Consider the following 23,117-nt stretch of genomic DNA (forward strand, 5'->3'; position numbering starts at 1 on the left):
AAGGAGAGGGAAGACAGAAAGAGTGTCTCACCACTCAGTGGGCCCCTGTTTTTAGTATGGGGTCTCCAAGTCTAGATGCTCTTCAGTTCTGCCTCTTCAGAAAATAAACTGCCCAATTTCTACTGGGGCAGAGAAGGGCGGGCTGCCTGAAGGTGGTATGAGGCCCAGTTACACATTTTAAGTCAATCCTGTTTCCAGTTCTACGTGTACCTCCACCCACAGAAGAAGCTAACAGAACTAATCCTTAAACTTTCTGAATTCTGTGGCATGACTCAGCATGATTTTTGCTGGCACCAGCCTACCTATTCCCACCCCTAAGTGCTCCCCTTAGGGATTGGTTTCAGTTCACTATGATTTGCTAAGTCTATTACATGAAAAAATATATATAATAGTGTACACACACACACACACACACACACACACACAACTATTCATCCATCTGCTTTCCATCTGGCAAACTAGGTTTAATTCTTTGTCTGCCAGTCTTCTCTATTTTTGACACTCCTTTTTAATTCCTTTACTACTCTTTAGTGAGTGGGAGGAAGGAGCAAGGATAAATGTACTAATGTTTAACTGGAAGTCCTATATGCTAATACTTTAATTCCGAATTTTTGAATGGAGGTTATAAGTGAGATTGAACTATAGTTTTCTTCCCTGTTTCTAATACATTTTGATAGCCATGTATGTGAATTCCAGAGAAGAATTTGGAAGCTTCCCTTCGAGATCTATTCACTGAAGGTTTCAAAGAAGCCCATCATAAAATTCTGCATATGGCAATCTGAGGTGGCAGCTGGCCTTTTTACCACTATTCAATTTCTTCTGTAGTTACTGATGCATTTAGATTCTTTTGTAGAGTTAATTTTGATAAGGTACGTTTTCCTAGAAAATTATCCATTTTTTAGGTGTTCTAGTTTATTTGCACAAAAGGTTCTCTCATAATAATTTGATTATTTTTCCAATTCACTAATTTCTGCCCTTTATAAGTTCCTTACATTATTCTTCGTTCCTGAGATTTATTTTGTTCCCTTCTCTAACTTATTAGTTGAATATTTAATGTATTGTCATTTTTTGTTTAATAATGTGTTTAAGGTTTCAAATTTTCTTGAACACCAAAAGCAGTATTCTATAGGTTCGGATACACAGTGTTACTTTCTAGATACACTGCAATTTTGGTTTGCATTTTCTCTTTGACCCCATGAATTCAAAGAGTGTTTTCGAGTTCCACATGCTTGTACTTTTTGTTTGTTTCTATTTTTATTGGTTTCTATTTTTATTGCTTGTTCAGAAAATGTAGCCTGGAAAGATCTCTTAGGCAGGCTTATTAATCATATTAACAGTTTATAGCTGCACAAGTTAAGCATTGCCCAACAGTGAGGAAATCATTTACGTTGCAGTCATCATAGATTTGAATAGTTATCACAATAATTTCCTGGCACAGGACTGTAATGTATCCTAAGAAAGGGATGCTTTAAAAAAAAAAAGCACAAATGTGTGGGACTTCCCTGGCAATCCAGTGGTTAAGACTCCGCACTTCCACTGCAGGGGGCACGGGTTTGGTCCCTGGTCAGGGAACTAAGATCCAGCATGCCACATGGTGTGGCCAAAAATAAAAAATAAAATAAAAAAATAAATTAAAAATAAATTAATTAAATTAAAAATGCGCAATTTGTAATATGGGCTAGTGGAGGGGCTCTATATTAAGATCTTTTTTTCCTCTACTTAATGTGTCATACATAGCCTGAGAGAGGATAAGTCTCCCTTGTCACTCTTGTGCTTCTATAAATTTAGCTCAGATTTTTCCTGTCATGTATTTTGGGGTTCCGTTTATCATTTGCCATTCTACTATTTTTAAAATAAATTTATTTATTTCTGGCTGTGTTGGGTTTTTGTTGCCACGTGCAGGCTTTCTCTAGTTGCGGTGAGCAGGGTCTACTCTTCATTGCAGTGCACAGGTTTTTCATTGTGGTAGCTTCGCCTGTTGCAGAGCACAGGCTCTAGGCGCACAGGCTTCAGCAGTTGTGGCTCGTGCGCTCTAGAGTGCAGGTTCAGTAGTTGTGGCTCACAGGCTTAGTTGCTCCGCGGCATGTGGGATCTTCCCGGACCAGGGCTCGAACTGGTGTTCCCTGTGTTGGCAGGCAGATTCTTAACCAATGCGCCACAAGGGAAGCCCTGCCATTCTACTACTGAAAAAAAAATTTTAATATGAAAATAAATGTAAAACAACTGCCTTTAAAATAGCAATTGTGAAGTGAACCAGAATAACCACTTTGGAAGAACACAGTATGCGTGTGTAGAGGTAGGTATGGAAACTCTGTATTGCTGAAGAGTGGGAAAAGGAGAAACAAGGCAATAAGTTGTAACACGTATGAAAAAACATAATTGGATTGCTACTTCACAATATGCACAACTTCAAGGTGGATTAAAGATTATAAACCTTTGAGACAACAGAGAAAAATATCTTTATGGCCCCAGGCAGGGAAGAATTTCTTAAAGAACACAGAAAAGGTACAAACCATATAAGAAAAGACTGACAATTCAGGTGTGTTAAAATTAAGAAATTCTACTATTCATCAAAAGACAACATCCAGAGAATGAAAACATATACCATCAAACAGAAGAAGATATCTGCCACATGTCAGTATCCAGAATACATAATCTCTAAAATGATTAAGAAAAAATCCACTAGAAACTGAAAAGGCTTGAACAGGCAATTCACAGAAGAAGAAAGAAAAGCCAATAAAAATATGAATGATGTAATACTCATCAGCAATCATGGGAATACAAATGAAAACCACAATGACATAGTTTTATATCCATCAGATAGGCAAGAATTGAAAAATCAGACAAAATCAAATTTTGACGAGGATGTGACATTACTTGTCTTATATGCTACTGGTGGGAATATAAACTAACACAACTGCTTTGGATGAATGAGAATGTACATATCCTGTGAACCAATAATTCTACTACTGGACACGTATCCTTAAGAAACATAAACAGGGCTTCCCTGGTGGCGCAGTGGTTGAGAGTCCGCCTGCCGATGCAGGGGACACGGGTTCGTGCCCCGGTCCGGGAGGATCCCACATGCCGCGGAATGGCTGGGCCCGTGAGCCATGGCCGCTGAGCCTGCGCGTCCGGAGCCTGTGCTCCGCAACAAGAGAGGCCACGATAGTGAGGGGCCCCCGCTTGCCACAGCTAGAGAGGGCCCTCGCACAGAAACGAAGACCCAACACAGCCATAAATAAATAAATAAATAAATAACGTTCATTCTGCAAGTATTAAAAAAAAAAAATTAAAAAAAAAAAAAAAAAAAAGAAACATAAACAACTTCACCAGGACACATACGGGACAATCCATAGCAGTGTCTGTGATACAAATAGCTATAAGCAATCCAAATGTCTCTGAATCAGACAGAAAATGGATACATAAATCATGAAATATTCATATAATAGGATATTATATAACCATGAAAATGAGCATAGCAGTGAAAGTAAATTACATCTAAATACATCAACATGGAACACAATTTGGGCAAAATAAAACAAATAGGAGAAGGACACAAGTAACATGATTCCATTTATATAATATTTAAAATCTTCACACTATATTGATGAGGGACCCTTATGTGGTAAAATTATAAAAACAATCAAGAAAATAGTAACACAGGGACTTCCCTGGTGGCACAGTGGTTAAGAATCTGCCTGCCAATGCAAGGGACATGGGTTTGATTCCTGGTCCAGGAAGATCCCATATGTCGTGGAGCAACTAAGCCCGTGCACCGCAACTACTGAGCCTGCACTCTAGAATGTGCGAGCCACAACTACTGAGCCCACGTGCTGCAACTACTGAAGCCCACATGCCTAAAGCCTGTGCTCCGTAGCAAGAGAAGCCACTGCAATGAGAATCCCGCGCACTGCAACCAGAGTAGCCCTCGCTTGCTGCAACCAGAGAAAGCCTGCGTGCAGCAACGAAGACCCAATGCAGCCAAAATAAATTAATTTAAAAAATAAAGAAAATAGTAACACAAAATTTTTGTTAGTGGCTACCTTGTAAGGTGGGAAACAAAGAAGGAGGTCAGGTTGGGGAAGGTTACAACGTGACTGATTTAAAGTATTGCTGCTGATCCATTTCTTTCTTTTTTTTTTTTAAGTTAAACTTATTTATTTATTTTTTGGGGCTGCGTTGGGTCTTCGTTGCTGCACGTGGGCTTTCTCTAGTTGCGGTGAGTGGGGGCTACTCTTCATTGCAGTGCACAGGCTTCTCATTGTGGTGGCTTCTCTTGTTGTGGAACATGGGCTCTAGGCACGTGGGCTTCAGTAGTTGTAGCTCGAGGGCTCAGTGGTTGTGGCTCGCGGGCTCTAGAGCGCAAGCTCAGCAGTTGTGGCGCACGGGCTTAGTTGCTCCGCGGCATGTGGGATCTTCCCGGACCAGGGCTCGAACCCGTGTCCCCTGCATTGGCAGGTGGATTCTCAACCACTGCACCACCAAGGAAGCCCTGCTGAACCATTTCTTGAATCAAATACCCTAAACATATTTATATGGCAAATATGTAACATTCTTCTGTATGTAAAGCATTTAATTAATTCATTCATTCATTCGTTCATTTTTGGCTGCATTGGGTCTTCACTGCTGAGCGCAGGCTTTCTCTAGTTGCAGTGAGCGGGGCCTACTCTTCGTTGTGGTGTGTGGGCTTCTCATTGCAGTGGCTTCTTTTGTCGTGGAGCACGGGCTCTAGGTGCATGGGCTTTAGTAGTTGTGGCACGTGGGCTCAGTAGTTGTGGCTCATGGGCTCTAGAGCAAGCACAGGCTCAGTAGTTGTGGCGCACGGGCTTAGTTGCTCCATGGCATGTGGGATCTTCCCGGACCAGGGCTTGAACCCATGTCCCCTGCATTGGCAGGCGGATTCTTAACCACTGCGCCACCAGGGAAGCCCAATGTGCATTTTTATGATCAAGTATTTCAAAGACAAAGAAATTTTCCTACGGCCTCAAAACCTAAGGTTCTGGTGGTCAAGCTTCCTGGAATTAGGGCAATATGAGAAAAATATTAATTTAGTATTAAATAAATTTGGTACTTATAAAATAATGAACAGATATTATTGGGTATCTACCAGACGCAAGGTGAAGGAGCTTCAGTAAGCTCCTTTGTATCCTTCCCATATGGAAGGTGCTGGGCCTGATTCCTTCCAAGGGGACATGTTGGGAAAAGGCTATGTGAAGTTAGGGCTTTAAGTTCTAATGTTAGTTCAGTCAGTGTGTCAGTTAGTGCACAGTCACTAAGAATTTGAACTCTGGAGCCCACTATCTGTCCCCACCTGGGGATCTACCACTCACTGACTGAATCTAGGTGGCTTGACCTCTCTGGGCCTCTGGTACCCCCAGGGATAAAGGAACCTGACATGTTGAGATCTTGGAACAGTGCGTGGCACATAATAAGCAACATGCGGCTGTGATTCTGGCTGTTGTTGCTAGGATTCTTTCCCAAAGGTCTAGTTTTTGCCCAGCTTTCAATTTTCCACAAATGGGTCCATGCTAGGCTCTAAGTTTAACCCATTTAAAATACCTGGTTCTTGGGACTTCCCTGGTGGTCCAGGGGTTAAGAATCCACCTCCCAATGCAGGGGACGTGGGTTTGGCCCTTGGTTGGGGAACTAAGATTCCACATGCCACGGGACAACTAAGCCCAAGTGCCACAACTACTGAGCTTGTGCGCTCTGGAGCCCGCACACGACAACTAGAGAGAGGCCCATGCACTGCAACAAAGAGCCTGCATGCCGCAACGAAAGATCCTGCATGCCGTGAGGAAGATCTGTGTGCCGCAACTGAGACCCGATACAGCAAAATAAAATAAAATAAAATAAAATAAAATAAAATAAAATAAAATAAAATAAAATAGTTGGTTCTTCAGTGGCTTTTCTAAACTAGCACAATGAACAACTGGTACAATTAAAAATAAATTCTAATATTCTCAATTCACAATCTGTACTCTAAATTTGCTGCCTTAGTGAAAATAAGTCTGGCAACAAATTAAAAATTTCCCCATGAAGCAGCAGCAACACTGAAGCTATATTTTCTTACACTTATTACCATTTTTGAAATGTAACAATATACATATATTTTTATTCTCAATATTTTAACATGTAAAATGAAGAGGGTTTGACTTAGATTTCATTTACCATATCCTGTTTGTAAATGTTTACCTAATTCATTACACTGATCTGAATGCAGATGCTGGATTGTAATTAATAGTCAGGACTCTAGGTATTTTTTAATCTCCTCTTTGATTCCTTCAGTGATCCACTGGTCTAGTGATCCATACTGTTTAGCCTCCACGTGTCTGTGTTCTGTGCAGCTTTTTTTCTTGTGGTTGATTTCTAGTCTCACAGTGTTGTAGTCAGAAAAGACACTTGATATGATTTACAGTTTCTTAAGTTTGTCAGTGCTTGTTTTGTGGCCTAGCATGTGATCTATCCTGGAGAATGTTCCATGTATACTTGAAGAAAATGTGTATTCTGCTGCTTTCAGATGGAGTGCTCTAAAGAATCAATATTATTAAAATGTCCATACTAACCAAGGCAATCTACAGATTCAATGCAATCTCTATTAAAATACCAATGGCATTTTTCACAGAACTAGAACAAATAATTTTTAAATTTGTATGGAAACACAAAAGACCCCAAATAACCAAAACAATCTTGAGAAAGAAGAACAGAGATGGAGGAATCACACTCCCTGACTTCAGACTATACTACAAAGCTACAGTAGTCAACACAGTATGGTACTGGCACAAAAACAGCCACATAGATAAATGGAACAAGATACAGAGCCCAGAAACAAACCCACACACTTATGGTCAATTAATGTATGACAAGGGGGGCAAGAATATACAATGAAGAAAACACAGTCTCTTCAATAAGTGGTGTTGGGAAAATTGGACAGCTACATGTAAAAGAATGAAATTAGAACATTCTCTAACACTATATACAAAAATAAACTCAAAATGGATTAAAGACCTAAATGTAAGATTGGATACTATAAAACTCCTGGAGAAAAATATAGGCAGAACACTCTTGCAGCAATATGTTTTTGGATCCATCTCCTAAAGGAAAGGAAATAAAAGCAAAAATAAACAAATGGGACCTAATTAAACTTAAAAGCTTTTGCACAGCAAAGGCAACCACTGACAAAATGAAAAGGCAACCTACTGAATGGGAGAAAATATTTTCAAATGATATGACTGATAAGGAATTAGTATCCAACATACATGAAAGAAGCAGACTCCCAGATACAGAGAACAAACCAGAGGTTACCAGTGGGGAGGGGCAATATAGGGGTAGGGGAGTAAGAGATACAAACTCTTAGGTAATAAGCTGCAACGATATACTGTACAACACAGGGAATATAACCAATATTTTATAATAACTATAAATGGAGTATAACCTTTAAAAATTGTGAATCACCACTATATTGTACACCTGTAACTTATATAATATTGTACAACAACTATACTTCAATTTAAAAAAATTTTTTAAAAAGGATTCTAGGGCCTCCCTGGTGGCGCAGTGGTTGAGAGTCCGCCTGCCGATGCGGGGGATGCGGGTTCGTGCCCCGGTCTGGGAGGATCCCATATGCCGCGGAGCGGCTGGGCCCGTGAGCCATGGCCGCTGGGCCTGCGCGTCCGGAGCCTGTGCTCCGCAATGGGAGAGGCCACAACAGTGAGAGGCCCGCATACCGCAAAAAGAAAAAAAAAAAAAAAGGATTCTAACAACTACTTTTGTTAATGGCCTGAGCTGTTTAGTCTCCTACAAGTCAATATGGAAAGAGGAAGGTATTAAGAAAGGAAAAGATGAACAGCGCTCATCAATGAAAAAGATCCCAACAATTATTTATGCTTCACCAGATGGGCAAGGAGAAGGAAAGAAGTCCAGAAATTGGGTCAGGAAGAGTTCGAGAGAGGGGGGAGAGATGTGGCAGCTGTAGTGGCAGCAGTCTAGAAACCTTAAAACACTGGAGGAGGGGGTCATCTTTAAACCAGTTACCTTTAGAAAGAGAAGAGAAATTAAGAATGTTTTTTAAACTACACAGATGATTCTACTGCACGACAAGGGTTAAAAAAGACTGCCCTGAGGAGGCTGAGGCAAAAGTACCCCAAATAACTCAGTGGTGGTAACAGTAAGAGTAAATTACATTGTAGACCATAAGAAAAGCATGAACGGGTTCTCTCTGCTTCCAAATATGCAGTTCTCTGGCTTGTCCCACAACTGAGATTCCCTGGGATGCCAAAAAAAGTCACTGCTACTACAGAGCTCTAACCATTAACAGGGGCTCCAAAATAAACACCAACTTTAAAAAGAAACCAGACTTGAGTGGGTGTAAGTAAAATTTCCCACAAAGACCCTGATAAAAAGAATCTATAGTCAATAATACTTCGATAATCATTCAGCAATCTGCTGTATATACTTTCTTTTTTTTTTTTTGGCCGCAGTGCATGGCTATGTTGGATCTTAGTTCCCCGAAAAGGGATCGAACCCGTGCTCCCTGCAGTGGAAGCGTGGAGTCCTAACCACTGGACCTCCAGGGAATTCCCGTATTTTGCACATACTTGAATTTATGCACATACTTAAATTTAAAATCATTCTTTTTTTTTTTCCTCAGTAATTTTGATTAATTTTTTTTAAACACAGGGATTCCCGTTTCTCTCTTACTGTTAGTCTGGATTTAAGAATGGTGTTTGAATATTACTCAAAAATTACTTGATGAGTCAGCAGGACCAACTAAAGGGTGGATTCTCCAATGAGGTGCCTTGTCCCTACCTTGTCGGATATTTTAATTGGATGAAAACATCCTTGTCCAATGTATACAGCACCAAACTAGAAGTGATAGCTAATACAAAAGACTCATTTTTCAAAAATACCCTGAACAGACTGGAATTATGGTAGGAAACCATTTAAATGGTCTTCAGCAAGAATGAAATAAATTCAGTTAAGAAAAAAATCAATTACAGATATGGAATAAACTAGCCCTGTGTTGAGGGCAAGTCCTATAGCTGGCCCAAGAGGCTGAGTATTTACTCTGGAGAAGGGACCAAGAAGACCCAAGATAGTTGGTTATGTTGGATTGGCAGGGTTTTTTTTTTTGTGGATTGGTAGATTTAACCTCCAAAGCTCCAAATGAAAGAATAGAAAACAGTATTGTACATGTTTCTAGAAGACAGATGCTAGTGTAAACTATGAGAGAAAAAAACCTGTTTAGGGACTTCCCTGGTGGCACAGTTGTTAAGAACCTGCCTGCCAATGCAGGGGACACAGGTTCGATCCCTGGTCCGGGAGGATCCCACATGCTGCGGAGCAACTAAGCCCGTGCACCACAATTACTGAGCCTGTGCTCTAGAGACCACCAGCCACAACTACTGAAGCCCGCGTGCCTAGAGTCCGTGCTCCGCAACAAGAGAAGCCATCGCAGTGAGAAGCCTGTGCACCACAACGAAGAATAGCCCCTGCTCGCCACAACTAGAGAAAGCCTGCGTGCAGCAATGAAGACCCAATGCAGCCATAAATAAATAAATTAAGAAAAAAAAAACCTGTATAATAACTAGAGTTGTCCAACACTGGAACAAGATGGCACAGGGAGGAGTGTGCCTCCATCCCTATACATGTTTAAAGCTGGCTAACCAGCTATCATAAACACATATTTTTAAAAAATCAATTATTTCATTACATTCACACATTTGTTTTTAACTAATGGTTCCAGTTTAAGAAAAAGAGATTACTGTTTAAATTGATTATGTCAAAGTATGGTGACAAAGTTTCTGCCACCGAGAAGACTGAGTATTTCTAAGATAACAAAATCTTAGTCAGAAAAACCCAGGGGAAAGTTAGGGAATTACTGAAAAGTTTATTACACAGAGATGATTGTTCCTTAAAGAGCCGGGGCATTCAATGCTCCCAGTTTGGCCTGATGTAACCGCCAGCTCAGGGCCTTGCACTGCCCTGCATACTCGCAGGCCTCGGCAGCCCACTGCTGCTGCAGTTGCTGCTCCTCAAGCTGTGTGTGCAATCCTCCCACGAACACTTAGTGAGGACCTCCATGTCAACGCTGCAAGGAGGACTGCAAAGGTCTTTCCATTCTTTATTACTTGGTAAAAAACATTTAGATCCTAAAGGCCTAAGTAAACTTTTACTGCAAACCACATGGGTTCACCCAGAGTCTGTTGTACTTATCTGACTCTTCTTATCACAACGCTTGGTTCAGGAGAACAAGAATGTTTCTTAAACGAATTACTAAGAGGGCACCCCTACTTTTCACTTGAAATCTACACATTCCTCGCATACTATCTCCTCACCCTGTGTTTTTGGTTTTGTTTTTTAATTAATTTATTTATTTTTGGCTGCATTGGGTCTTCGTTGTTGCGCATGCGGGCTTTCTCTAGTTGCAGTGAGCAGGGGCTACTCTTCATTGCGGTGCACGGGCTTCTCACTGCAGTGGCTTCTCTTGTTGCAGAGCATGGGCTCTAGGCATGCAGGCTTCAGTAGTTGTGGCACGCGGGCTCAGTAGTTGTGGCTCACAGGGTCTAGAGCGCAGGCTCAGTAGTTGTGGCACACGGGCTTAGTTGCTCCGCGGCATGTGGGATCTTCCCAGACCAGGGCTTGAACCCGTGGTCCCCTGCATTGGCAGGTGGATTCTTAACCACTGTGCCACCAGGGAAGTCCCCACCCTGTGTTTTAAAATGTAGGTTCTATTATTATTCAGGTATGGTGAGCCAAGAGATCAGGAGAAGAGTACCATCAAAAGGATGGTTCGTTACTTATAGTTCCCAAAAGAAGGGGGCATACAGTGCCATGCAGGGCCATGTGAGGAAGCACCAGGATGGGTTAGAAGGCCAATGGAGCAAGGGCAAAGCATGGGGAAGAGTTTTTATTCTGGTTTCCACAGGAAAGGTAAGTCCAGGCAGGGTAAGCAGGCTGAGGACTGGTTCACTGGAATAAGTTCAGCAGGTTCTTGGGTATAAGTACGGTCTCTAGGTGTCTGATACTGGCTCTGCAATGATTAGGGCAGAGAAATATTGCCTCTTGGAGTTTAAGAGCCAGATAGGGGAGGTGGTTCAGAGTATGGGCTCTGCACTGGTTAGTTTGCATCTGAACAGTGTACTCACGGGGAGTTGCTTACTAATTCCAGGAACTAGCTAGCCCTGGGGAGTAGTCTTATCTCAGGTCAGCAAGGCCCCAGATGCCAGAGCATCAAGAAAACAAAAAATAAGAAAACACGGTTAATACATCTTGTTTTATTTTTCTTCATGGCACTGACATGACATTATATATGTTTATTGCTGCTCTCCCACTATGATATCAATTCCATGAAAGTAGGAACTTCATTTGGTTCAATGTTGTACCCTCAGTGCTTAGAACAGTGCCTAGCACACAGCAGGTATTTACTAGTAAGTGTTTAAGTGAAGGAGTGAATAAACAAATTTGCATAAAAATATGACTTACGCAAAGTTTGGAAGGGGAGGTGGGGTACAAGGCCCACTTCTCTTTCGTACTTGAAATATTGGGTTCGCCAAAAGGTTCGCTTCGTTTTTTCTGTAAGATGGCTCTAGTAGCACTTAGTTGTCTTTAACTTCATTTGAAACAATTTTGTTAGATTGTGTGTGACAGCTGTCATATCAGAGTGCATTTAAAAAAAGGCTTAAAAAAATTGGTGAATTTTTGTGTAGCCATTTTAATATTGAAGATGGAAGAAAAAAACATTTTCGGCATATTATGCTTTATTATTTCAAGAAAGGTAAAAACGCAAAAACAGATTTGCTCAGTGTATGGAGAAGGTGCTGTGGCTGAACATGTCAAAAGCAGTTTGTGGGGCTTCCCTGGTGGCGCAGTGGTTGAGAGTCCGCCTGCCGATGCAGGGCACATGGGTTCGTGCCCCGGTCTGGGAAGATCCCACGTGCCGCGGAGCGGCTGGGCCCGTGAGCCATGGCCGCTGAGCCTGCGCGTCCGGAGCCTGTGCTCTGCAACGGGAGAGGCCACAACAGTGAGAGGCCCGCATAATGCAAAAAAAAAAAAAAAAAGCAGTTTGTGAAGTTTCGTGCTGGAGATTTCTCGCTGGACAATGCTCCACAGTTGGGTAGACCAGTTGAAACTGATAGTGATCAAATCGAGACATTGAGAACAATCAACGTTATACCATGCAAGAGATAGCTGACATACTCAAAATATCCAAATCAAGCTATGAAAATCATTTGCACCAGCTTGGTTATGTTCATCGCTTTGATGTATGGGTTCCACATAAGGTAAGCGAAAAAGACATTCTTGACCGCATTTCCCCATGTGATTCTCTACTGAAACGTAAGGAAAATGTTCCGTTTTTAAAACAAATTGTGAGGGGCGATGAAAAGTGGATACTGTACAATAATGTGGAACAGAAGAGATCGTGGGGCAAGTGAAATGAACCACCACCAACCACACCAAAGGCCGGTCTTCAGCCTAAGAAGGTGATGTTCTGTATATGGTGGGATTGGAAGGGAGTCCTCTATTATGAGCTCCTTCGGGAAAACCCAACGATTAATTCCAACAAGTACTGCTCCCAGTTAGACTAACTGAAAGCAGCACTTGCAAAAAGCGTCCAGAATTAGTCAACAGAGAACGCATAATCTTCTATCAGCATACTGCAAGACCACATGCTTCTTTAATGACCAGGCAAAAACTGTTACAGCTTGGCTGGGAAGTCCTGATTCATCTGCCGTATTCACCAGACATTGCAACTTCAGATTTTCATTTATTTCGGTCTTTACAAAATTCTCTTAATGGAAAAAATGTCAATTCCCTGGGAGACTGTAAAAGGCACCTGAAATAGTTCTTTGCTCAAAAAGATAAAAAGTTTTGGGAAGATGGAATTATGAAGTTGCCTGAAAAATGGCAGAAGGTAGTGGAACAAAAGGGTGGATACATTATTCAATAAAGTTCTTGGTGAAAATGAAAAATGTGTCTTTTATTTTTACTTTAAAACTGAAGGCACTTTTTGGCCAACCCAATATTTCCTCAACCTTGAAACTATTTACTAACTTCTTCATAGCTACGACAAAGAAAGCCTCAGGTTACTTCCCATCTCAGTTAGGGAAATTTAATCACAGGAAGGGGCCATAATGAAGTGGAAATAGTCCACGCTTTGGAGTCAGACTAAGATTTACATCTTTGCTCCATCACTTACGAACTGGAGAGTCTGACTATATCAACTTCTCAGACTCTGTTTCCTCAATGGAAAATCAAGATGGTAGTAATACTCACCTAACAGAGTATGAAGGTGAAAAGATATCTATCAGACTGGCTACTGTGAGAACGCCTACATGTGTAAGAACATGGGAAGCACATGCTCTAGTATCTAATGACAATGAATTCCTATCCAACTAATATACCTGGGACATTGCTTACTGCAAATGCTCTATTGCCTAAATGGTGGTAAACATGTTTTCATTTAGAGTTCATTAATGCTCAACTCAATGATGACTACACCTATCATAAAATGACTGCCCGAGCATCTACCACTTAGTAGTTAGGGGACTTTGGGCAGATTACTTTATCTCCCTGGCCTCTCTTTCCTGAATAACAGAACTTACCTCATGAAGTTGTCCCACAATGTGATACTTGGAGATGGAGCATTTGGGAATTAAGTTGGTTTAGATGAGGTCATGAGGGTGGGTCCTTATGATGGGATTAGTACCTTATAAGTAGAGACATCAAACAGCATGCTCATGTACCTTCCCCCTACTTTGCTATGAAGACACAGTGAGACGGCAGCCCTCTGTAAGCCAACAAGAGAGCTCCCACCAGAACCCGACCATGCTGGCAACCCTGATTTTGGACTTCCCAGCCTCTACAACTGTGTGAAATAAATGTCTGTTGTTTAAGACACCCAGTCTACAGAACTTTGTTATAGCACCTCAAGCAAACTAATACAGTACTCAATATATACTAAATGCGCAAATATTAGCTGTGATCAGAAGTAGTCTACTGCAAATAAGTCCTATGAGACCTAAGCCAGAACCTACTATTCAATTCTTAAGCTTTACTTATTTCCTGTGAGGGTAAAATTTAAAAATCAAACAAAAAATATCTCCTGGGAAAAGAATCTTAAAAAAAAAAGAAGTGGATATATGTGTATGTATAACTGATTCACTCTGCTGTACACCTGAAACTAACACAACATTGTAAATCAACTATAAGCCAATAAAAGTTAAAAAAAAAAAAAACCTCCCACTCTCCCTCAAAACCAATATTCAGCAGGACACACAATAACAGCAAACACTCGGTCCTTACCACGTGCTAGGAACAGGAACTACACTCAGCTCTTCTAAGGGCTTTTATTATTTTTTTTAAAACATCTTTATTGGAGTATAATTGCTTTACAATGGTGTGTTAGTTTCTGCTTTATAACAAAGTAAATCAGCTATACATATACATATATCCCCATATCTTCTCCCTCTTGCGTCTCCCTCCCACCCTCCCTATCCCACCTTTCTAGGTGGTCACAAAGCACCAAGCTGATCTCCCTGTGCTAAGGGCTTTTAAATGTTAACTTATTTAATTCTCACCACAGCCCTAGAGGTACTGTTATTATTTCCATTTTACAAACAGGGAAACTAAGATCCAGGAAGGTGACTTGTCACACAGCTAAGTTGGGTTGAAGCCGAGATTTGAATCCATGTAGGCTGGCTTAACTGTGTTCCTAACCATTACTCTATACTCCCTCTACGTTAACACACTACTCCAAGATGAGAAAAGAAAATAACTTCAGATGGGTTACACTTAGTGTACTTGCATGTCTTTTTTTTTTTCTTTTATAAATTTATTTATTTTTGGCTGCGCTGGGTCTTCGTTGCTGCGTGTGGGCTTCTCACTGCGGTGGCTTCTCTTGTTGCGGAGCACAGGCTCTAGGCACGCAGGCTTCAGTAGTTGTGGCTCGCTGGCTTCAGTAGTTGTGGCTTGCGGGCTCTGGAGCACAGGCTCAGTAGTTGTGCCACACGGGCTTAGTTGCTCTGCGGCATGTGGGATCTTCCCGGACAAGGGATCGAACCCGTGTCCCCTGAACTGGCAGGCGGGTTCTTAACTACTGGGCCACCAGGGAAGCCCTACTTCCATGTCTTAATAAAGCCATAACTTGCTTCTTAATGACAGACTTGAATTTAATAAAACAAGATTATCTGTAACCAAATCAAAGCTAAAAATGGGGCTTCCCTGGTGGCGCAGTGGTTGAGAGTCTGCCTGCCGATGCAGGGGACATGGGTTCGTGCCCCGGTCCGGGAGGATCCCACATGCCATGGAGCGGCTGGGCCCATGAGCCATGGCTGCTGAGCCTGCATGTCCAGAGCCTGTGCTCCGCAACGGGAGAGGCCACAACAGTGAGAGGCCCGCGTACTGCACAAAAAGAAAAAAAAAAAAAAGCTAAAAATGACTTTGCAAAACCAGGAGGAAGACTAATATTTTTTTCACTCCTGTTGTTTTCAAAACCATTAAAGGTACACAACATTACAGAGTTCTTTAACGGCTGACCTAAAAGACATTTATGAACAGAAAATGTGTCAGGGATAGTACTCAGAAATTGAGATATATAAAAACAATGGAGAAAAATATATCTTACTAGAATCTAACATTTATTCACTCAGTGGCTGGAAAAATTAAAAGGAAAAGTGAAGAACTTGTCAGTGAAAATAACATCAATTTACTAATATGCAGTCAACTCAGGTTTGCTTAAATGCGTTTATCAGATGTACATGATTCAGTGTGTAAGCCAGAATATTGTGAACATTTTGAAATGACACAACTTTAACACCTGTGTTCAAACACTGCCTGAATGAGCCAGTCCACATTTTTTTTGGTAGTGGCAGTACAAAAAGATCGCATATTGTTGATGGCAGAATGTTGTTTAATGTAAATGTTAGCTCCTAAGGCCATACACCAAGCTCCAGAGTTTAAAATCACAATATAAAGAGAACTGTTCCTGATGCACGTGTGATACAACTGTGAGTGGTGCTGAGGAAGAAAACAAGCTGCAAGCACCACTATTCCAAGGGCAAAAGATGCCAGGTATACTTCACTCTGCTGTGACTTTTCCATAGAAAAGGAACTCAGCGAAAAAGAATGTGAAGGAAATATTTATAGAATGCTTCTAATTTATAAGAATACAAACACATGATTTATGATTTAAAACAATGCCCTACAAACTGTAAACATTACACTTATCAAATTATTTAACTTGGACAGATCTGCCTTTAGTATAAATCTTTTGTGGATGGTTCATACTTGAACTATACCAAACAAATCTTAAAAGTCTTATTATTTATATGCCAAAATTAATGCTGATGCAAATGTGCATCACACCATCAAGCTAAACAGACAACCTACCAGGTACTAAACTGATAATGATATGACAAACAGTAATTTGGAATAATAACAAAAAAGAACAGTGGTAATTAAAAACTATGACCAAAAATAATGAAAAAAAGCAAGAAAGAAAAATCACAACCAACTCAAGACAATACTATGATAAAATTCTTCCTAGAAAACTGTTAGAATTCCAGTTATCTGCAAGTACACACGAATAGTGGAAGATCTGTAACATTAGAATACTGTATTAGAATCCTTAGCAAACTTCTCTACATGCTAATTTTAGTTCTGAATACCAAGTTTTAGTAACCCTTAACTTATTAATTAGTACCAAGTCCTTAGATATATGAAGAAATGAGTTTAAGGAAATGGATACAATTTCATCTTTAGAACAAAGGACTGGAATTTTTGGATCCTTCCAGGGCCACCCTGAGAGCCCTTAAGGCCCACTATGCCCTGCAGAACCACTTGTTTAAATAACATTTTCAGTTCAAGATAAAATCTGTCTCCCTCTCCACCTTAATCCCCCCCACCCCCCCCCCCACACACGGACAGAGTTTCAAAATTATGATGATATAAATAGAAAATAACATTAGAACTAGAACTACATTAGAAATGTACATAGGGCATTACCCTTAAAATATCTTACGCACTGCTTTGCAGTTTACAAAATTCTTTGATATGTATTATTTCATTAATATAATCCATCATGAGAAGATTAAATCCCCATTTAATTAGTTATTTTTATTATTATTTTCAACTGAAGTATAGTTGACACATAATATTATGTTAGTTTCAGGTGTACAACACAGTGATGTGACAATCAAATACATTATGAAATGATCACCATGATAAGTCCAATAACCACCTGTCACCATACAAAATTATTACAGCATTACTGACTACATTCCTTATGCTGTATATTATATCCCCATGACTTGTTTACTTTATAACTAAAAGTTTATATCTGTTAATCCCCTTTACCTATTTCACTCAACTCCCCTCTGGCAACCAATAGTTTCGCTCTCTGTAAGTCCGTTTCTGTTTTATTTTGTTTGTCTATTTGTTTCATTTTTTAGATTCCACATATAAATGAGATCATATGGTACCTGTCTTTCTGTCTGACTTATTTCACTTAGTGAAATTATCTTCATTTTTAAAGATGAGAAGCCCAACGTCCAGAAAGTTAAGTGACTTGCTCAAGGTCAAGTTACACATTCAGCTAGGTGGCAGAGGACTTCCTGTTCTTATTTCTAGGTCTCTGTATCCCCCAGCTACCACAGGCCGAGTCTAGAAATCAAATGAAGTATGTAAAAAGGCTCTGCAAAACCAAAAGGTACTAGAAGGATCTTATGATGAAGATCATTCATCATTCACTGATGTACCAGTGAAATACCTATGACCAGGCCCTACCTGAGCAATTAAATCTCCCTATGGGCCAGTCATCAGGATTCTGAAAAGAGGTCCAGGTGATTTTAACATGCACTGGGTTGAGAACTTCTGATCTACATTAGATAATACAAATGGCAATAGCGCATTAACAAACATGTTTTCAACTATCAATTTAGTTTTACTTTTATATTTTCCTTTTATATCAATTAATCATCACTCTTTGATTAGACATATTGTGGTAGTTTAAGAAAGCCAAAGTGCTGACTTTAGAGATCTCAGTATTAGCTGTAAGAAAGATGTGTAACTCTGCTTAAGACTAATTACATGAAACTATGTTGTTCTTTTTTATAACTCTATTCTAGTCAATATTTAGAATATTCAACTTAAAAGTACAGCCTTCAGTTTGTGCTATTAAGAACATTTAAAAATCATTATCTTCAACTGAAGGAAAAAAATACAACAATACTACATTTAAACCATATTAAATTTAAGTTGAATTCATTTGAGGAAGAGGAAGCTTTACTGTGTACTAAACACAATAAATAAAAATAATAGTAGAGGTAATTAATGGACAAACTAGATGACAATTAGCACTGAAAATCATTTAAAAAAATACTGGATACTGGACCAATCTTACCTTTTGTAGACTTGTTGGATTCAACTGAGTTTTGTCAATTATTTTTATTGCGACCTAGAAAAAAAATTAATATTTATGGATTTTAAGAATTTGGTCATTATAGACTAATTAGTAATAGTTTTGTAAATGCCCAGACATGTAGCATTGTTAAATAGCAAGCAAGTAAACAAACCTCAAAAACCTAAAACTCAACCAGTTACAATTATATTTTACATTTTATAAATATTTTATAATTGACAAGAGGGGCTTCATGCAAATAAGGGTATTTTATAACATTTTACATTTAAGTTACCTATAGACACAGGGAAAAAAAGTCTCCCAGAAACCACCTCCTAACCCCCCCCAAAAGGGGAGAGAGATTATACAATGAAAACACTTCTAAAAACATGGCAATGTAGCAAATCTATTCATTATTTTCTGACACTTTAATTTTATCTGACTCTGGGATACAAGGGCTGGAACTATAGCTTTTATAGGTTTATACAGCCCAAAATGCTTTCCATAGCGTCTGGCACAAAGTGGGAGCTGGTTAATTGAGTAAATATACGAACGAATAAGTTGGTGTTGAATCTGAAAACTTTAAAAACATCTTATTTCAATAAAATAGAAAAGCTCTTTAGAGAAGAGGAAGAGGCACTAGCTCTTAGAGAAGGAAAAGGCCCTATAGCTTCAGATCAATCTACAAGCTAACCAAATGAGTATGTACAGAGGCAACAAATGGGTCACCTGGTAGCCTTTGTTCAAAAAGGGGTGAGGCAGACTAAAAATAAGCCACTAACATATAGGAAGAAAGAGCTACAGCTTCTAATTATATGCACTTATCTTTAAAAAAAAGAAAAAAAATTAAGTTGTACTAACCCTGCACCGACATCCTCACCTAGTCAGTCTGTCTTTTCTTGCTTAAGAATGAACTACGTGCACTGTGGTAACCTAAGTGGGAGGGAAGTCCAAAAGGGAGGGGATATCTGTATGTGTATGGCTGATTCATTTTGTTGTGCAGTGGAGGCTAACACAACATTGTAAAGTAACCACACTCCAATAAAAATTAATTAAAAGAAAAAAGTGAACTATGGATAACCAGAACTAGGAACTATGGATATCGAGAAGGGGGGATGGGGTGATGATAGGGGACGGAAGGAAACATAAGTGAAGAGAGAGGCTTTGCCATGATTTAGGGAACATAATTAACCCAGCTTTGCACCTGAGGTCCAGAACAACCAATGATCTCACCCCATGTCAATGAGGCTGTGTTCCTACTATGTGTCCCTCAGAACACAGATCCAATAAAAAGCACCCCTGAAGAAAGGGACTATAGTCAAAGGCTGGGGAAAGTGTTCAAAGATTCTTTGTCAACGGTTCTCGCCCTTTTTGGTCCTCTTTATATTCTTAAAGATTATGCTGGACTTCCCTGGTGGTGCAGTGGTTAAGAATCCGCCTGCCAATGCAGGGGACACGGGTTCAACCCTGGTCCGGGAAGATCCCACATGCCACGGAGCAACTAAGCCCGTGAGCCACAACTACTGAGCCTGTGCTCTAGAGCCCACAAGCCACAACTACTGAGCCCACATGTCACAACTACTGAAGCCCGTGCACCTAGAGCCCGTGCTCCGTAACAAGAGAAGCCACTGCAGTGAGAAGCCCGCGCACCGCAACAAAGGGTAGCCCCCGCTCGCCACAACTAGAGAAAGCCCATGTGCAGCAATGAAGACCCAATGTAGCCAAAAATAAATAAATAAAATAATAATTTTTTTTCTTTTTTTTTTTGCAGTACGCGGGCCTCTCACTGTTGTGGCCTCTCCCTTGCGGAGCACAGGCTCCGGACGCGCAGGCTCAGCGGCCATGGCTCACGGGCCCAGCCGCTCCGCGGCATGTGGGAATCCTCCCGGACAGGGCACGAACCCGTGTCCCCTGCATCGGCAAGCGGACTTGCAACCACTGCGCCACCAGAGAAGCCCTAAAATAATTTTTTAAAACAATTTAAAAAGAAAAATAAATTAAAAATAAGTGCTGAACAACTCATTTCAACATAATAATATTCAACAAATGGTGCTGGGGCGGGGGGGATTCCCTGGTGGTGCAGTGCTTAAGAATCTGCCTGCCAATGCAGGGGACACGGGTTTGAGCCCTGGTCCGGGAAGATCCCACATGCCGCGGAGCAACTAAGTCGGTGCGCCATAACTACTGAGCCTGCGCTCTAGAGCCTGTGAGCCACAACTACTGAAGCCCACGCACCTAGAGCCCGTGCTCCGCAACAACAGAAGCCACTGCAGTGAGAAGCCTGCGCACTGCAACAAACAGTAGCCACCGCTCGCCACAACTAGAGAAAGCCCGCACGCAGCAACAAAGACCCAATGCAGCCAAAAATAATAAACAAATAAAATTTAAAAATTATTAAAAAAAGAAAATGGTGCTGGGGAAATGATATCCACAGGCAAAAGAGTGAAGTTATCAGACTCTTAACCTAACATCAAATACAAAAATTAGCTCAGCGTGGATCAAAGACCTAAATCTATGATCTATAAAACTATCAAATTCTTAGAAGAAAACATAGGGCAAAGCTTCATGACATTTAAAATTTTATGCATCAAAAGACGTTATCAGGGCTTCCCTGGTGGCGCAGTGGTTGAGAGTCCACGTGCCGATGCAGGGGACACGGGTTCGTGCCCCGGTCCAGGAAGATCCCACATGCCGCGGAGCGGCTAGGCCCGTGAGCCATGGCAGCTGAGCCTGCGCGTCCGAAGCCTGTGCTCCGCAACAGGAGAGGCCACAACAGCGAGAGGCCCGAGAACCCAAAAAAGATGTTATCAACAGAGTAAAAAGGCAACCCACAGAATGCGAATATTTGCAAATTACATATGTGATAAGGGATTAATATCCAGAATATACAGAGAACTCTGAAAACTCAACAAAAACCTGATTTAAAAATGGGCAAAGGGGCTTCCCTGGTGGCGCAGTGGTTGTGAGTCCGCCTGCCAAGGCAGGGGACACAGGTTCGTGCCCTGGTCCGGGAAGATCCCATATGCCGCGGAGCGGCTGGGCCCGTGAGCCATGGCCACTGAGCCTGTGTGCCCGGAGCCTGTGCTCCGCAATGGGAGAGGCCACAACAGTGAAAGGCCTGCGTACCGCAAAAAAAAAGGGCAAAGGACTTGAGATGTTTCTCCAAAGAAGTTATACAAATGGTCAATAAGCACATAAAAAAGACATTCAACATCCCTCATCATTAGAAAAATGCAAATCAAAACTAGGAAATACCACTCCACACCCATCAGGATGGCTTACTGCCAAAACCCCCCAGAAAATAATAAGCCTTTGTGAGGATGTGGAGAAACTGGAACCCTTGTGCACTGTTGGTAGGACTGTATAAAATGGTACAGCCACTGTTAAAAAGAAAAAAAGTACAGAGTTCCTCAAAAAATTAAGAATAGAATTACCAGATGATCCAGTAATTCCACTTCTGGGTATGTACCCAGAACTGAAAGCAAGGATGGATGGACGGATAGATTGATTGACTGATTGATTTTTGGCTGTGTTGGGTCTTTGCTGCTGCGCCGCAGGCTTTCTCTAGTTGTGGTGACTGGGGGCTACTCTTCGTTGCGGTGCGTGGGCTTCTCACAGAGGTGGCTTCTCTTGTTGTGGAGCACAGGCTCTAGGCGTGCAGGCTTCAGTAGTTGTGGCATGCGGCCTCAGTAGTTGTGGCTCGCGGGCTCTAGAGCGCAGGCTCAGTAGTTGTGGCCCATGGGCTTAGTTGCTCTGTGGCATGTGGTATCTTCCCCGACCAGGGCTCGAACCCGTGTCCCCCCCTGCACTGGCAGGCGGATTCTTAACCACTGCGCCACCAGGTAAGCCCAAAAGCAAGGATTTAAAAAGCTATTTGTGCATCCATGTTCATAGCAGCATTATTCATAGTAGCTAAGATGTGGAAGCAACTCAGGAGATCATCAAGGGGGACTTCCCTGGAGGTCCAGTGGTTAGGACTCCACACTTCCACTGCAGGGGGCACAGCTTCAACCTCTGGTCAGGGAACTAAGATCCCACAAGCCACGTAGCATGGCCAAATAAAAAAGGTCATCAAGGGATTAATGGAAAAGGTTAACGTGGCACATCCATAAGATGGAATATTATTCAGTCTTATAAAGGAAGGAAATTCTGGTACCTGCTATAACATGGATGAACCTTGAGGACACTATGCTAAGTGAAATAAGCCAGTCACAAAAACACAAATACTGCATGCTTCCACTCTTATGAGGTCCCCAGAGTATTCAAAAGCATAGCGACAGAAAGTAGAATGGTGGTTGCCAGGGGCTGGGGGGAGGGGGGAGGGGAAATTTAATGGGTGTAGAGTTTCAGTTTTATAAGATGTAGAGTTCTAGAGATGAATGGTGGTGATGGCGGCACAGCATTATGGATGTATTTAATACCACTGAAATATACACTTTAAAACAGTTAAGATAATACATTTTGTTATATGTATTTTATCACAATAAAAAAAATTGTAAAAAAAAAGTCTATTAGGGCCTCCCTGGTGGCGCAAGTGGTTAAGAGTCCGCCTGCCGATGCAGGGGATACGGGTTCGTGCCCCGGTCTGGGAGGATCCCATATGCCGCGGAGCGGCTGGGCCCATGAGCCATGGCCGCTGGGCCTGCGCATCCGGAGCCTGTGCTCCGCAACGGGAGAGGCCACAACAGTGAGAGGCCCACATACCGCAAAAAGAAAA

General features: G+C 41.3%; 1 protein-coding gene across 6 annotated transcripts in view; it reads right to left on the reverse strand.

Moving 5' to 3' along the window:
* The window catches only part of MARK3 (microtubule affinity regulating kinase 3), a 108,197-nt gene that overhangs the window by 52,283 nt on the left and 32,797 nt on the right, over window positions 1-23,117 (reverse strand). For all 6 annotated transcript variants that reach the window (XM_060095584.1, XM_060095582.1, XM_060095583.1 and 3 more), the window contains exon 3: window positions 18,404-18,457. In XM_060095584.1, the coding sequence (XP_059951567.1) occupies window positions 18,404-18,457 (54 nt within the window). The remainder of the gene's footprint in view (window positions 1-18,403; window positions 18,458-23,117) is intronic.

This window comes from Mesoplodon densirostris, chromosome 4 (genome assembly GCF_025265405.1).
Source record: "Mesoplodon densirostris isolate mMesDen1 chromosome 4, mMesDen1 primary haplotype, whole genome shotgun sequence".
In the NCBI taxonomy this organism is placed as follows: Eukaryota; Metazoa; Chordata; class Mammalia; order Artiodactyla; family Ziphiidae; genus Mesoplodon; species Mesoplodon densirostris.